The 14,499-nt window shown below is 56.6% G+C and overlaps 1 protein-coding gene across 1 annotated transcript in view; it reads right to left on the bottom strand.

The window, feature by feature from the left end:
* Positions 1-5: 5 nt before the first annotated feature.
* LOC149467793 (polyhomeotic-like protein 2) overlaps positions 6-14,499 on the bottom strand; it is a gene marked incomplete at its 3' end in the record, with an annotated part of 32,842 nt that continues 18,348 nt past the window's right edge. Inside the window, exons 5-9 of the mRNA XM_089671178.1 lie at positions 13,147-13,308; positions 12,829-12,915; positions 12,481-12,691; positions 4,276-4,598; positions 6-53 (exon numbers count right to left, since the gene is read on the bottom strand). Of these exons, the coding sequence (XP_089527304.1) occupies positions 6-53; positions 4,276-4,598; positions 12,481-12,691; positions 12,829-12,915; positions 13,147-13,308 (831 nt within the window). The remainder of the gene's footprint in view (positions 54-4,275; positions 4,599-12,480; positions 12,692-12,828; positions 12,916-13,146; positions 13,309-14,499) is intronic.

Consider the following 14,499-nt stretch of genomic DNA (forward strand, 5'->3'; position numbering starts at 1 on the left):
TGGGTTCTGTGGGACTCACAGTGTTTCCGGAGATTATCCTGCAGTGGGGGGGTCTAGAGGAGGAGAAATGGAACCTTGTCAGTGTCACCCGCACCGCTCCCCATAGAGATTCACCCCGGCCCGTCCTCATACCTCAACTATAAACCTTCCGGGCCCTCAGAGGTCACCCCTTCCCTCTGGACCCTCTCAGAGGTCACCCGTTCCCCCCGGGCCCTCTCAGAGTTCACCCGTTCCCCCCGGGCCCTCTCAGAGTTCACCCCCTTCCCCCGGGCCCTCTCAGAGTTCACCCCCTTCCCCCCGGGCCCTCTCAGAGTTCACCCGTTCCCCCCGGGCCCTCTCAGAGTTCACCCGTTCCCCCCTTCTCCCTCTCAGAGGTCAGCCACTTCCCTCTGGGCCCTCTCAGAGGTCACCCCCTTCCCCCCGGGCCCTCTCAGAGGTCACAAGTTCCCCCCGGGCCCTCTCAGAGGTCACCCGTTCCCCCCGGGCCCTCTCAGAGGTCACCCCCTTCCCTTTGGGCCCTCTCAGAGGTCACAAGTTCCCCCCGGGCCCTCTCAGAGGTCACCCGTTCCCCCCGGGCCCTCTCAGAGGTCACCCCTTCCGTTTGGGCCCTCTCAGAGTTCACCCGTTCCCCCCGGGCCCTCTCAGAGGTCACCCCCTTCTCCCTCTCAGAGGTCACCCCCTTCCCTCTGGGCCCTCTCAGAGGTCACCCCCTTCCCCCCGGGCCCTCTCAGAGGTCACCCCCTTCCCTCTGGACCCTCTCAGAGGTCACCCCCTTCCCTCTGGACCCTCTCAGAGGTCACCCCCTTCCCTCTGGACCCTCTCAGAGGTTACCCCCTTCCCTCTGGACCCTCTCAGAGGTCACCCCCTTCCCCCCGGGCCCTCTCAGAGGTCACCCCCTTCCCTCTGGGCCCTCTCAGAGGTCACCCCCTTCCCCCCAGGCCCTCTCAGAGGTCACCCCCTTCCCTCTGGACCCTCTCAGAGGTTACCCCCTTCCCTCTGGACACTCTCAGAGGTCACCCCCTTCCCCCCGGGGCCCTCTCAGAGGTCACCCCCTTCCCTCTGGACCCTCTCAGAGGTTACCCCCTTCCCTCTGGACCTTCTCAGAGGTCACCCCCTTCCCCCCGGGCCCTCTCAGAGGTCACCCCCTTCCCTCTGGACCCTCTCAGAGGTCACCCCCTTCCCCCCGGGCCCTCTCAGAGGTCACCCCCTTCCCCCCGGGCCCTCTCAGAGGTCACCCCCTTCCCCCCGGGCTCTCTCAGAGGTCATGAATAATGTACATCGGGTGCTGCACTAACAATAAATACACATAAAATGATACAATATTACATAAATAAAAACTATTAATTCCCAAAAAGGGATCCTGAAATAAAGAGCGAAAATATATAAAGTGCAACTGTGTGAATATCTAAAGACGGGTCACAAATTCAGACCCCATATGCCCCCCAGTCCCAGATTGGGATGATACACTCTAAAGGTTATCCTGATGAAGTCATGTGACGTCATTACGCCGGCAGCCATCTTGGTGCACCCAGGATACAGGTGGAATGCCCTAATACTGCAGTAATGAATCTACTGGCGGTGTTTGGTGTGATTGTGCACTATGGAAGTATTTCCTCTTCTTTGATGGCCATGTGAGAACTGAGAGCCGGGCAGAGTCCCTGTGAGGGGGCTGGAGATAGTCACCGGCCTATCCATCCAGGAAGGGGACTACATACCTGGCACATTGGAACCCTGTGTGTATGGAGGTCGGCCAGTGTAGGATCCGGGGGTGATGGCCCGTAGGGTGAGCGGGCATTTCAGCCATTTTTGGGATTTCTTTGGAATATACACCACATGACACCAGTTCCCTGTTGAGGGTGGAGGATCCCACAGCACTATTATTGGACTCAAAAGGACATTTGCTGCTTTGTTATGATGAGTCTTTCATTGTCTATTGAACATTTCTGTCACCACACATTGATTGGCACCTTCCCGTGTCCCATTTATGGGAGTCACCCTGGGACTGGGGGGCATATGGGGTCTGAATTTGTCACCCGGCTTTAGATATTCACACAGTTGCACTTTATTTCAGGATCCCTTTTTGGGAATTTATAGTTTTTATTTATGTAATATTGTATCATTTTATGTGTATTTATTGTTAGTGCTGCACCCGATGTACATTATTCATGATTAATCTTTGGGGTGCAAGAAGCCGAGTTCATCCAGGAGGAGCTATTACACTTTATAGCATCTCTCAGAGGTCACCCCCCCCCCGGAACTTCTCAGAGGTCACCCCCCCCGGAACTTCTCAGAGGTCACCCCCCCGAAACTTCTCAGAGGTCACCCCCCCCCCCGGAACTTCTCAGAGGTCACCCCCCCCCCGGAACTTCTCAGAGGTCACACCCCCCCGGAACTTCTCAGAGGTCACACCCCCCCCCGGAACTTCTCAGAGGTCACCCCCCCCGGAACTTCTCAGAGGTCACCCCCCCCGGAACTTCTCAGAGGTCACCCCCCTCCCTCTGTCCCCTCTCAGAGGATACCCCCTTCCCCCTCTCAGAGGTCACCCCCCCCCCCCGGAACTTCTCAGAGGTCACCCCCTTCCCTCTGTCCCCTCTCAGAGGATACCCCCTTCCCTCTCTCAGAGGATACCCCCTTCCCCCTCTCAGAGGATACCCCCTGCCCCCCCCAGGCCCTCTCAGAGGTCACCCCCTTCCCTCTGGCCCCTCTCAGAGGTCACCCCCTTCCCCCTCTCAGAGGATACCCCCTGCCCCCCCCCCCCCCCCAGGCCCTCTCAGAGGTCACCCCCTTCCCTCTGGCCCCTCTCAGAGGTCACCCCCTTCCCCCTCTCAGAGGATACCCCCTGCCCCCCCCCCAGGCCCTCTCAGAGGTCACCCCCTTCCCCCTCTCAGAGGTCACCCTCTTCCCTCTCTCAGAGGTCACCCCTTCCCCCCCCCCAGACCTTCTCAGAGGTCACCCCCTTCCCCCTCTCAGAGGTCACCCCCTTCCCTCTCTCAGAGGTCACCCCCTTCCCTCTCTCAGAGGTCACCCCCTTCCCTCTTGCCCCTCTCAGAGGTCACCCCCTTCCCTCTTGCCCCTCTCAGAGGTCACCCCCTTCCCCCTCTCAGGGGATACCCCCTTCCCTCTGGGCCCTCTCAGAGGTCACCCCCTTCCCCCTCTCAGAGGTCACCCCCTTCCCTCTCTCAGAGGTCACCCCCTTCCCTCTCTCAGAGGTCACCCCCTTCCCTCTTGCCCCTCTCAGAGGTCACCCCCTTCCCTCTGGGCCCTCTCAGAGGTCACCCCCTTCCCCCTCTCAGAGGATACCCCCTGCCCCTTCTCAGAGGTTACCCCTCTCCCTCTGGCCCCTCTCAGAGGTCCCCCCTTCCCTCTCTCAGAGGATACCCCCCCTCCCCCCACCAGGCCCTCTCAGAGGTCACCCCCTTCCCCCTCTCAGAGGTCACCCCCTTCCCCCTCTCAGAGGTCACCCCCTTCCCTCTGGGCCCTCTCAGAGGTCACCCCCTTCCCCCCCAGACCTTCTCAGAGGTCACCCCCTTCCCCCTCTCAGAGGTCACCCCCTTCCCTTCCCAGACCTTCTCAGAGGTTACCCCTCTCCCTCTGGCCCCTCTCAGAGGTCACCCCCGTCCCCCTGGGCCCTCTCAGAGGTCACCTCCTTCATCTCTCAGAGGATACCCCCTCCCCCCACCGGGCCCTCTCAGAGGTCACCCCCTTCCCCCTCTCAGAGGTCACCTACTTCCCTCTGGGCCCTCTCAGAGGTCACCCCCTTCCCCCTCTCAGAGGTCACCCCCTTCCTTCTGGGCCCTCTTAGAGGTCACCCCCTTCCCCCCTCTCAGAGTTCACCCCCTTCCCTCTGGGCCCTCTCAGAGGTCCCCCCTTCCCCCTCTCAGAGGATACCCCCTGCCCCCCCGGGCCCTCTCAGAGGTCACCCCCTTCCCCCAGGATATCCCAGTGAGAGGAAGTGACTACACCAGCACAGGTCAGCATGAATGGTTTGCCTGAGAGGAGGTCCTGCAGCACAGAGCAGACTGGCAGGATCACCATTCCATGGAAGGAGGAGCCGTGTTTTATGTCCTCTCCATCCATGTGCTCCGTGGGGGCGTGGCACCTCTTCCATGTGTCCTGTGCCCACCAATGAATGATGCCACTCTGGAGGTCTGATTGTGGACATCATTGGTTGTCAGAGGACACACCCCCTTCATGTCTGAGCTGTGCTGTACACACGACGGTCTGCGTGTCCTCCATAGGACGGGGTCATTGTGTCCCTCACCCTCCTGGACTCACCGCTGTCCGAGTGTTCGGGATCTGAAAGATGACGGCTGAGCTGGGGGGGAGGAGCCTGCACTGGACGGCGCCATCTTGTCCTCCGAAGCTTGAAGGGGGGATGGGGTTGGCTTTCTGCTTGTTGGATTCCACACATGAGGAAGGCGGTACCAGCGGAGCCTGCGATGTGATAGGTGGAGAGGAGAGGCCCTGGGACACCTGAGGCTGGTGGGTGAGGGGCTGTGTGAGGGGCAGGACCGGGCGAGGCTGCAGAGAAGGCGAATTCTGGAGCACAATCTGGTGCAGAACCGGCTTTGGTTCCGAGACGAGCTGCGGAGAGTAAGCTGTGAAGAGAACATGAATACATGTGAGGTCACCCCATCCCGGCACCAAACACGGGTCACCCCATCCCGGCACCACACGGGTCACCCCATCCCGGCACCAAACACGGGTCATCCCATCCCGGCACCCAACACGGGTCACCCCATCCCGGCACCAAACACACGGGTCATCCCATCCCGGCACCAAACACACAGGGGACCCCATCCCGGCACCAAACACACGGGGGACCCCATCCCGGCACCAAACACACGGGGGACCCCATCCCGGCACCAAACACACGGGTCACTCATCCCGACACCAAACACACGGGTCACCCCATCCCGGCACCAAACACACGGGTCATCCCATCCCGGCACCAAACACACAGGGGACCCCATCCCGGCACCAAACACACGCGGGACCCCATCTCGGCACCAAACACACGCGGGACTCATCCTGGCACCAAACACACGGGTCACCCCATCCCGGCACCAAACACACGGGGGACCCCATCTTGGCACCAAACACACGGGTCACTCATCCCGGCACTAAACACACGGGTCACCCCATCCCGGCACCAAACACACGGGTCACCCCATCCCGGCACCAAACACACGGGTCACCCCATCCCGGCACCAAACACACGGGTCACCTCATTCTGGAACTATTATGGAGACATACAGAGAAGAGGATGGACGCGGTCAGTGTGGCACTATGATGGAGACATTCAGAGAAGAGGATGGCCACGGTCAGTGCGGCACTATGATGGAGACATTCAGAGAAGAGGATGGACACGGTCAGTGCGGCACTATGATGGAGACATGCAGAGAAAAGGAAGGACACGGTCAGTGCTGCACTAGGATGGACACAGTCAGTGCGGCACTATGAAGGAGACATACAGAGAAGAGGAAGGACACGGTCAGTGTGGCACTATGATGGAGACATTCAGAGAAGAGGATGGACACGGTCAGTGCGGCACTATGATGGAGACATGCAGAGAAAAGGAAGGACACGGTCAGTGCTGCACTAGGATGGACACAGTCAGTGCGGCACTATGAAGGAGACATACAGAGAAGAGGAAGGACACGGTCAGTGCGGCACTATGATGGAGACATGCAGAGAAGAGGAAGGACACGGTCAGTGCAGCACTAGGATGGACACAGTCAGTGCGGCACTATGAAGGAGACATGCAGAGAAGAGGAAGGACACGGTCAGTGCGGCACTATGATGGACACGGTCAGCGTGGCACTATGATGGAGACATACAGAGAAGAGGAAGGACACGGTCAGCGCGGCACTATGATGGACACGGTCAGTGCGGCACTATGATGGAGACATACAGAGAGGAGGATGGACACGGTCAGTGCGGCACTATGATGCAGACATGCAGAGAAGAGGATGGACACGGTCAATGCGGCACTATGATGGACACGGTCAGTGCGGCACTATGATGGAGACATGCAGAGAAGAGGAAGGACACGGTCAGTGCGGCACTATGATGGACACGGTCAGTGTGGCACTATGATGGAGACATACAGAGAGGAGGATGGACACGGTCAGTGCGGCACTATGATGGACACGGTCAGTGCGGCACTATGATGGAGACATACAGAGAGGAGGATGGACACGGTCAGTGCGGCACTATGATGCAGACATGCAGAGAAGAGGATGGACACGGTCAGTGCGGCACTATGATGGACACGGTCAGTGCGGCACTATGATGGAGACATGCAGAGAAGAGGAAGGACACGGTCAGTGCGGCACTATGATGGACACGGTCAGTGTGGCACTATGATGGAGACATACAGAGAGGAGGATGGACACGGTCAGTGCGGCACTATGATGGACACGGTCAGTGCGGCACTATGATGGAGACATACAGAGAAGAGGATGGACACGGTCAGTGCGGCACTATGATGGACACGGTAAGTGCGGCACTATGATGGAGACATACAGAGAAGAGGATGGACACAGTCAGTGCGGCACTATGATGGAGACATGCAGGAAATCTCCACATAACAGATATGGCTGGATTGGGTCTCGGTGAGGGAACAGACAAATCTACTCTGCTGAGTCTATTGAGGAGCACAGGAAGCTCTCGAGGTATACTGCCACCTACAGGAGGATTCAGCTCCGATTGTGTACATTTCAAACCTGTTCTCTACGTTGTTGCTAGAGCTGGTCTCTTGAGTGAATCTCTCTGGGGTGGCCATCCTAAGCCTGGCCTTTTCAGTGTTGCATTCAGACTGGCCTGGACATTGAGGGGAGAGCCTGGAAGTGACCTTTGCGCATTGAGCTTCACATGGGGCACTTTCCAGACTCTGTTCTGCTGGCAATGCATCGGTGCTCGCCATGTCCCTGAAGAATCACTGAGTGAATGGTTGGGCCAAGAACAGGACCTAACTCAAGGACATGGGTTGCTGGGTGTTTGAAGTTCCCATTTCCTGTCTGATTTCACCTCAGAAGGGGTTAATGCTCTGGGACTGAGCACTGGCATCTTCTGTATGGAGTGTCACATGTGTGAGCCACGGATGCATGTCTCCATTGCTGCTCCTTGTTTTGCAGCCAAGTGGAACTTCATTCCATTCCTGTCTGCTTTGCCAAACCCAGGCTGATCGGTCAAAGTCCCTTAAAAAGAGATTTTCCACTGCTGCGGTTGATCCCTCAGTCATAGAGCCTTTGGAGCAAATGGTTGTAGCTTTTAGCTGGAACTTTCCTGTCTTGTCTCTTGCATTGGGTCTCCTGTCCGTATGTCCACATCCAGACCACCCAAGCTTGGCTCCCAGTCCACTCAAGGACCAAACCCTCAGACAAACCTTCCTTAGTGACTCCGGCATCCAGTTCTGGAATTGGGAAGTTCCTCACAACAGATGACAGTCTGGTGCATTGGGGAGGAGTTCTGGGCACATAAAAGTGGCGACCATCCCAACCGATAACCAGCCTTAGCAGTAAGGTGCACATGGAAGGGAAACGCACATCACAAACAATTTCCCAGCAACACTTACCAGCCAGCCTGCAAAACAACCAATGTGGCCGTCTGACAGTTTGGGTAAAAGCAGTGGCAAATACATGCATGAGCCACAGTCCCACGTCAAGGGTCTTCTCTGTGCATCTTACTGCCAAGGCTGGTTATAGGTTGGATGGTCGCCATTTTTGTGCCGTTGCCCAATTTGGATGCAGGGACTCACTGGATGCCTTTGCTGTAATTTTGTATAGCTGGGCGTCACGTGTGTCCCTGTACCTGTATGGAGGGTTGGGCTCCTCCAGGCACACCTGCCCCTAACCTATCCATTGATATATGTGCTCCTACTATGGAGGCTTTGGAAATGTTAGAGTTAGGTGCACAGTACACAGAGGGCCCTTGACGTGGGACTGTGGCTTGCGCATGTATTTACAAATGTGTGCAAACAAATCCCTCCGTTTTTAACGCTGTCAGACGGCCCGCATTGGGTGATTTGCAGGCTGGCTGGTAAATGTTGCTGGGAAATCGTTTGTTTGTGCAGAGGACTTGACCGTCATTGGAGTCTCCTCTATCAACATCAATCATGAATCTTCAGACGGTTTGGCTGTCTTTGGACTATCCTGCTGGAGGGTCATGTGATCCAGGATTCAGGACAACTCCATGGCATTGGTATACATCAACCATCACAGAAGAACCAGAAGAGGTAGATGAAATCCTGTCCTGGGCAGAACTTCACATTCCATTCTTGTCCACCATGTAGGCAGAGACAATTGACAGGCAGCCTTCCTCAGCCAGAAACATCTGGATCTGGGGGAGAGGTCCCTACACCCGGAGGTGTTTTCAGACCAGTGCCACAGGTGTGGGATGCTGGATGTGGACCTCCTGGCCTTTAAGTAGAAGGACAATCTTGACAGGTTTGTCTCCAGGTCCAGGGATCCTCTTCGAGGCAGCAGCTGTTGTGTGCTCAGCGCTCTTTGCTGTATTCCTAGCCTTCCCAATGCTTCTTCTTCGTCTGGAATGAGATGAAGGGAATTCAGATTATTCTCATTTCTATGGATTGGTCCAGGAGGATGTGGTAAATCCTGGTAAGACTCCAGGTGGTTGCTGCCTGGGCTCTACCATATTATCCAGACTATCTGAAGGATCGATTTACCATCCGGTTGCTGGCTTTAATGGTATGGATAATGATGAGAAATGAGGAACTCTGGACCAACGATTCCTGTGATGTTAGGAAAGCTCCTTCCTACAGCTGGGTCTGGACCAACATTTGGATGTTTCCGCATAAGAACAAGGCGGTGATGAGGTCCAGGGGTCCTTCCTGTCTAAGGTGGTTTTTGCTTTTCACCTAAACCAGGACATCATTCTTCCCTCTCCATGTTTGGTTCTACTTCACGATACAGAAAGTTCCTTCCATTGTCTGGATGTGGTGTGGGCTGTGAGAGGCTTTTCCTCTTTTGTCATCCCAGATGGTTGTCATGAAGGTGCACCAGCTTCTTGTTCTACCTCTGGGTGCCTCGGACAGACCATGACAGAAGCTAGGGACAGGGTTACACTCTATTCTCTCATGGCACGCTCTACTTGATCTGCTTCCTGGGCCTTGCAGCATCGGGTCTCTTGTTTCTCCGGTTGGCATGGCTGCCACTTGGTCTTCTCTTCACACGTTCACCAAGTTCTGCCAGGTGGTGCCGCAGCCTAAAGGTGGATTTTGAGGCAGTTCTCGGTTCTTTTGTGGTCTTCGATGGGTTGGTGTTTATTGCTATGGAGACCATTGAGGTACACAGACCCCCCCCGTTTATGAAGATGCTCTGTGTACAGCTTGCTACAAACCAGAGGCATGCTGGGAGTAGACGGGGTTTTCCTGGGCTTGTGTCAGGGATCTCGGCAGCACACGGGTATGCACATGCGCAGAATGCCGATGCACATTAGCCGGCGAGCACTCGGGCTTAGGGCAATCGCGGCGGCTGCGCATGCGCACTCACGATCGCGCTCCTGGCACCAATGAGAGCACAGGGCGCACTATGTAAACCAGCCCTGTGCATCTCCAAATTGCCGTATGGTCTTGTTCCTGATTGCTCCTGTATATTTGATTGCTTTGTTGCCGACCCAGCCTGGTCCTGTTGTCCTCTCCTGCTCTGACCCTTGGCTCGTCCTGACTATTCTCTGACTGATCCTGTTGTCCTCTCCTGCTCTGACCCTTGGCTCGTCCTGACAATTCTCTGACTGGTCCTGTTGTCCTCTCCTGCTCTGACCTTTGGCTCGTCCTGACAATTCTCTGCCTGATCCTGTTGTCCTCTCCTGCTCTGACCTTTTGGCTCGTCCTGACAATTCTCTGCCTGATCCTGTTGTCCTCTCCTGCTCTGACCTTTTGGCTCGTCCTGACAATTCTCTGCCTGATCCTGTTGTCCTCTCCTGCTCTGACCTTTTGGCTCGTCCTGACTATTCTCTGCCTGGTCCTGTTGTCCTCTCCTCCTCTGACCCTTGGCTCGTCCTGACTATTCTCTGCCTGGTCCTGTTGTCCTCTCCTGCTCTGACCTTTTGGCTCGTCCTGACTATTCTCTGCCTGATCCTGTTGTCCTCTCCTGCTCTGACCCTTGGCTCGTCCTGACTATTCTCTGCCTGATCCTGTTGTCCTCTCCTGCTCTGACCCTTGGCTCGTCCTGACTATTCTCTGCCTGATCCTGTTGTCCTCTCCTGCTCTGACCTTTTGGCTCGTCCTGACTATTCTCTGACTGATCCTGTTGTCCTCTCCTGCTCTGACCCTTGGCTCGTCCTGACTATTCTCTGACTGGTCCTGTTGTCCTCTCCTGCTCTGACCTTTGGCTCGTCCTGACAATTCTCTGCCTGATCCTGTTGTCCTCTCCTGCTCTGACCTTTTGGCTCGTCCTGACAATTCTCTGCCTGATCCTGTTGTCCTCTCCTGCTCTGACCTTTTGGCTCGTCCTGACTATTCTCTGCCTGGTCCTGTTGTCCTCTCCTCCTCTGACCCTTGGCTCGTCCTGACTATTCTCTGCCTGGTCCTGTTGTCCTCTCCTGCTCTGACCTTTTGGCTCGTCCTGACTATTCTCTGCCTGATCCTGTTGTCCTCTCCTGCTCTGACCCTTGGCTCGTCCTGACTATTCTCTGCCTGATCCTGTTGTCCTCTCCTGCTCTGACCCTTGGCTCGTCCTGACTATTCTCTGCCTGGTCCTGTTGTCCTCTCCTGCTCTGACCTTTTGGCTCGTCCTGACTATTCTCTGCCTGGTCCTGTTGTCCTCTCCTGCTCTGACCTTTTGGCTCGTCCTGACTATTCTCTGCCTGGTCCTGTTGTCCTCTCCTGCTCTGACCTTTTGGCTCGTCCTGACTATTCTCTGACTGATCCTGTTGTCCTCTCCTGCTCTGACCCTTGGCTCGTCCTGACTATTCTCTGCCTGATCCTGTTGTCCTCTCCTGCTCTGACCTTTGGCTCGTCCTGACTATTCTCTGCCTGATCCTGTTGTCCTCTCCTGCTCTGACCTTTTGGCTCGTCCTGACTATTCTCTGCCTGATCCTGTTGTCCTCTCATGCTCTGACCTTTTGGCTCGTCCTGACTATTCTCTGCCTGATCCTGTTGTCCTCTCCTGCTCTGACCTTTTGGCTCGTCCTGACAATTCTCTGCCTGATCCTGTTGTCCTCTCCTGCTCTGACCTTTTGGCTCGTCCTGACTATTCTCTGCCTGGTCCTGTTGTCCTCTCCTCCTCTGACCCTTGGCTCGTCCTGACTATTCTCTGCCTGGTCCTGTTGTCCTCTCCTGCTCTGACCTTTTGGCTCGTCCTGACTATTCTCTGCCTGATCCTGTTGTCCTCTCCTGCTCTGACCCTTGGCTCGTCCTGACTATTCTCTGCCTGATCCTGTTGTCCTCTCCTGCTCTGACCCTTGGCTCGTCCTGACAATTCTCTGCCTGGTCCTGTTGTCCTCTCCTGCTCTGACCCTTGGCTCGTCCTGACTATTCTCTGCCTGATCCTGTTGTCCTCTCCTGCTCTGACCTTTTGGCTCGTCCTGACTATTCTCTGCCTGGTCCTGTTGTCCTCTCCTGCTCTGACCCTTGGCTCGTCCTGACTATTCTCTGCCTGATCCTGCTGGTCTTACCTCCTGTTACTGAACCCGGCCCGGGACCTGTTTATTCTTTTGCCTGCCGCTCTGTACTGTCTGCTCCGCTGTTACCAACCCGGCCTGTCTGACTACATTAATACCTCTTCACATCTGGCTCTCACCTGCCACCCGCCATTGGCAGCTGCCTCTACCACAGCTGGTTGTACTCGGGGGTCGCGACCTGGTCTCAGGCTGCTTCAAGTCCATCCCCACCATCAGGGGCTCTGGTGAACCAGCAGACTGAGGCTTAGACTCCGCGCCCTGAGGAATTCCGGCCTGTGGGTCGCTAGAGGCTACCGCCAGTCGGCTCCTGACAGCTTGTCTACAGAGGTTTGTTGGCCAGCATGCAGTCCTCCTGTAGGCAGCAGTCGTACCCAAAAGGTGAAAGACTTCCTGTGTCCTTCAATGGACTCCATGAAGGGGATTTTTGGCGAGTGCAAATTCTATAGTGAAAGATCGATCCTGACATGAACAGCGTGACCCCGAGCCTCAGAGAGCCCAGAAAATGGTGACCACTGAAAGACTGGAATACTCAGCCAATAGCACAGCTGTAGACGTGGGATCACTACCAGTGAGAGGAAGACCCCACGCCCGGGGCAATGATGGTGTGTAGGGAGGAGGACCCCACCCCCGGGGCAATGATGGTGTGTAGGGAGGAGGACCCCACCCCCGGGGCAATGATGGTGTGTAGGGAGGAGGACCCCACCCCCGATGCAATGATGGAGTGTAGGGAGGAGGACCCCACCCCCGGGGCAATGATGGAGTGTAGGGAGGAGGACCCCACCCCCGGGGCAATGATGGAGTGTAGAGAGGAGGACCCCACCCCCGGAGCCTCACCTGGAGCAATGATGGCATGTGTGGTCCGGCCGGTTGGAGTCTGGCTGTCTGTGCCCGGTGGCTCCCCTTTCTTGTGGCTCTCTGCCATATGGCTACCTACATAGCCGGCAGGTTTGGTGACATGATGGAGGCTCAGGGCAGCGGGCTTCATAGCCAAGGTAGGTAGCTGCGTCGTCTCACCAACTGTTCCTCGCACAGTGAGATTCTGGACCTGCAACACAGACAGTAACATCTGCACCGTGACGTCACATGATGAGAGAGCAACATGGTGGAGACGTCCAGACTGAGCGCACACTTCGAGGAGCACCACACCCTCCTCTCAGATGGTTCTTCTCCCACCTAACTCACCTGAGTGCTGACAGGCTGGGAGGAGCTTGATGCAGAGCTGACATCGGATTGGATGCTGCTGACCGTGGCTGCAGGAGTGAATATCAGCTGGAGGGAGGCAGAGAAGAGTCAGGATATCGTACAATGGGGCCCTATGTACCATCACTCACCACAGGGGGTCCTACTGAGGCAAGAATTCACTCTCTGGACCAAGTGTGCGCTGTCCTCACAGGTACCTCCTGGGTGTGTCCCGGTGGTACTGCCCCTCCCCCCCGGAGTCTGACATTCCTTCTATTCTACCAGAAGGAAGACTCAGCGCAGAGCTACACGGCCACCTACCATCTGAGCCCGAAGGTACATCTGTGCCTGGCTGGCACTCAGTGCCGGGGAAGAGGCATTTCCTAACAGAACCGCCTGCTGAGGAATTCCAGATGCCGGAGCCGGGGTGGAGCTGACAGTCTGGGGGCGCTGGATGATCTGGGGGGAGCTGGTCAGGTTCATCTGTAGAGGAGACATCAGTCAGACATGTATACAGGAGGGGGCCCCCCCGATACTGAGCATGGACCCTCCTACAGTATATATCAGATGTATACAGGAGGGGGCCCCCCGACACCCCGATACTGAGCATGGACCCTCCTACAGTATATATCAGACGTATACAGGAGGGGGCCCCCCGACACTGAGCATGGACCCTCCTACAGTATATATCAGACGTATACAGGAGGGGGCCCCCCCGACACCCCGATACTGAGCATGGACCCTCCTACAGTATATATCAGACGTATACAGGAGGGGGCCCCCCCGATACTGAGCATGGACCCTCCTACAGTATATATCAGACATGTATACAGGAGGGGGCCCCCCCGATACTGAGCATGGACCCTCCTACAGTATAAATCAGTCATATACAGGAGGGGGCCCCCCGACACTGAGCATGGACCCTCCTACAGTATATATCAGACGTATACAGGAGGGGGCCCCCCGACACTGAGCATGGACCCTCCTACAGTATATATCAGACGTATACAGGAGGGGGCCCCCCGACACTGAGCATGGACCCTCCTACAGTATATATCAGACGTATACAGGAGGGGGCCCCCCGACACTGAGCATGGACCCTCCTACAGTATATATCAGACATGTATACAGGAGGGGGCCCCCCGATACTGAGCATGGACCCTCCTACAGTATATATCAGACATCACTACTGGTAGCATGGAGGTCATACCTGGACCCTACAGAGGTCACACAGGCAGTCCAACTCCTCCAGGATGGCCCATCAATACCTGCCATTGCCAGAAGGTTTGCTGTGTCTCCCAACACAGTCTCAAGAGCATGGAGGAGGTTCCGGGAGACGAGAGCGCGGGGGAGGTTCCGGGAGACGAGAGCGCGGGGGAGGTTCCGGGAGACGAGAGCGCGGGGGAGGTTCCGGGAGACGAGAGCGCGGGGGAGGTTCCGGGAGACGAGAGCGCGGGGGAGGTTCCGGGAGACGAGAGCGCGGGGGAGGTTCCGGGAGACGAGAGCGCGGGGGAGGTTCCGGGAGACGAGAGCGCGGAGGAGATTCCAGGAGACGAGAGCGCGGAGGAGATTCCAGGAGACGAGAGCGCGGGGGAGATTCCGGGAGACAGGCGGTTCCTCTAGGAGGGCTGGACAGGGCCGTAGAAGGTCCTTAACCCATCAGCAGGACCGGTA

The sequence above is a fragment of the Staurois parvus genome, unplaced genomic scaffold (assembly GCF_062004578.1).
Source record: "Staurois parvus isolate SC_StPar_1 unplaced genomic scaffold, SC_StPar_1.0 ptg000100l, whole genome shotgun sequence".
NCBI lineage: Eukaryota > Metazoa > Chordata > Amphibia > Anura > Ranidae > Staurois > Staurois parvus.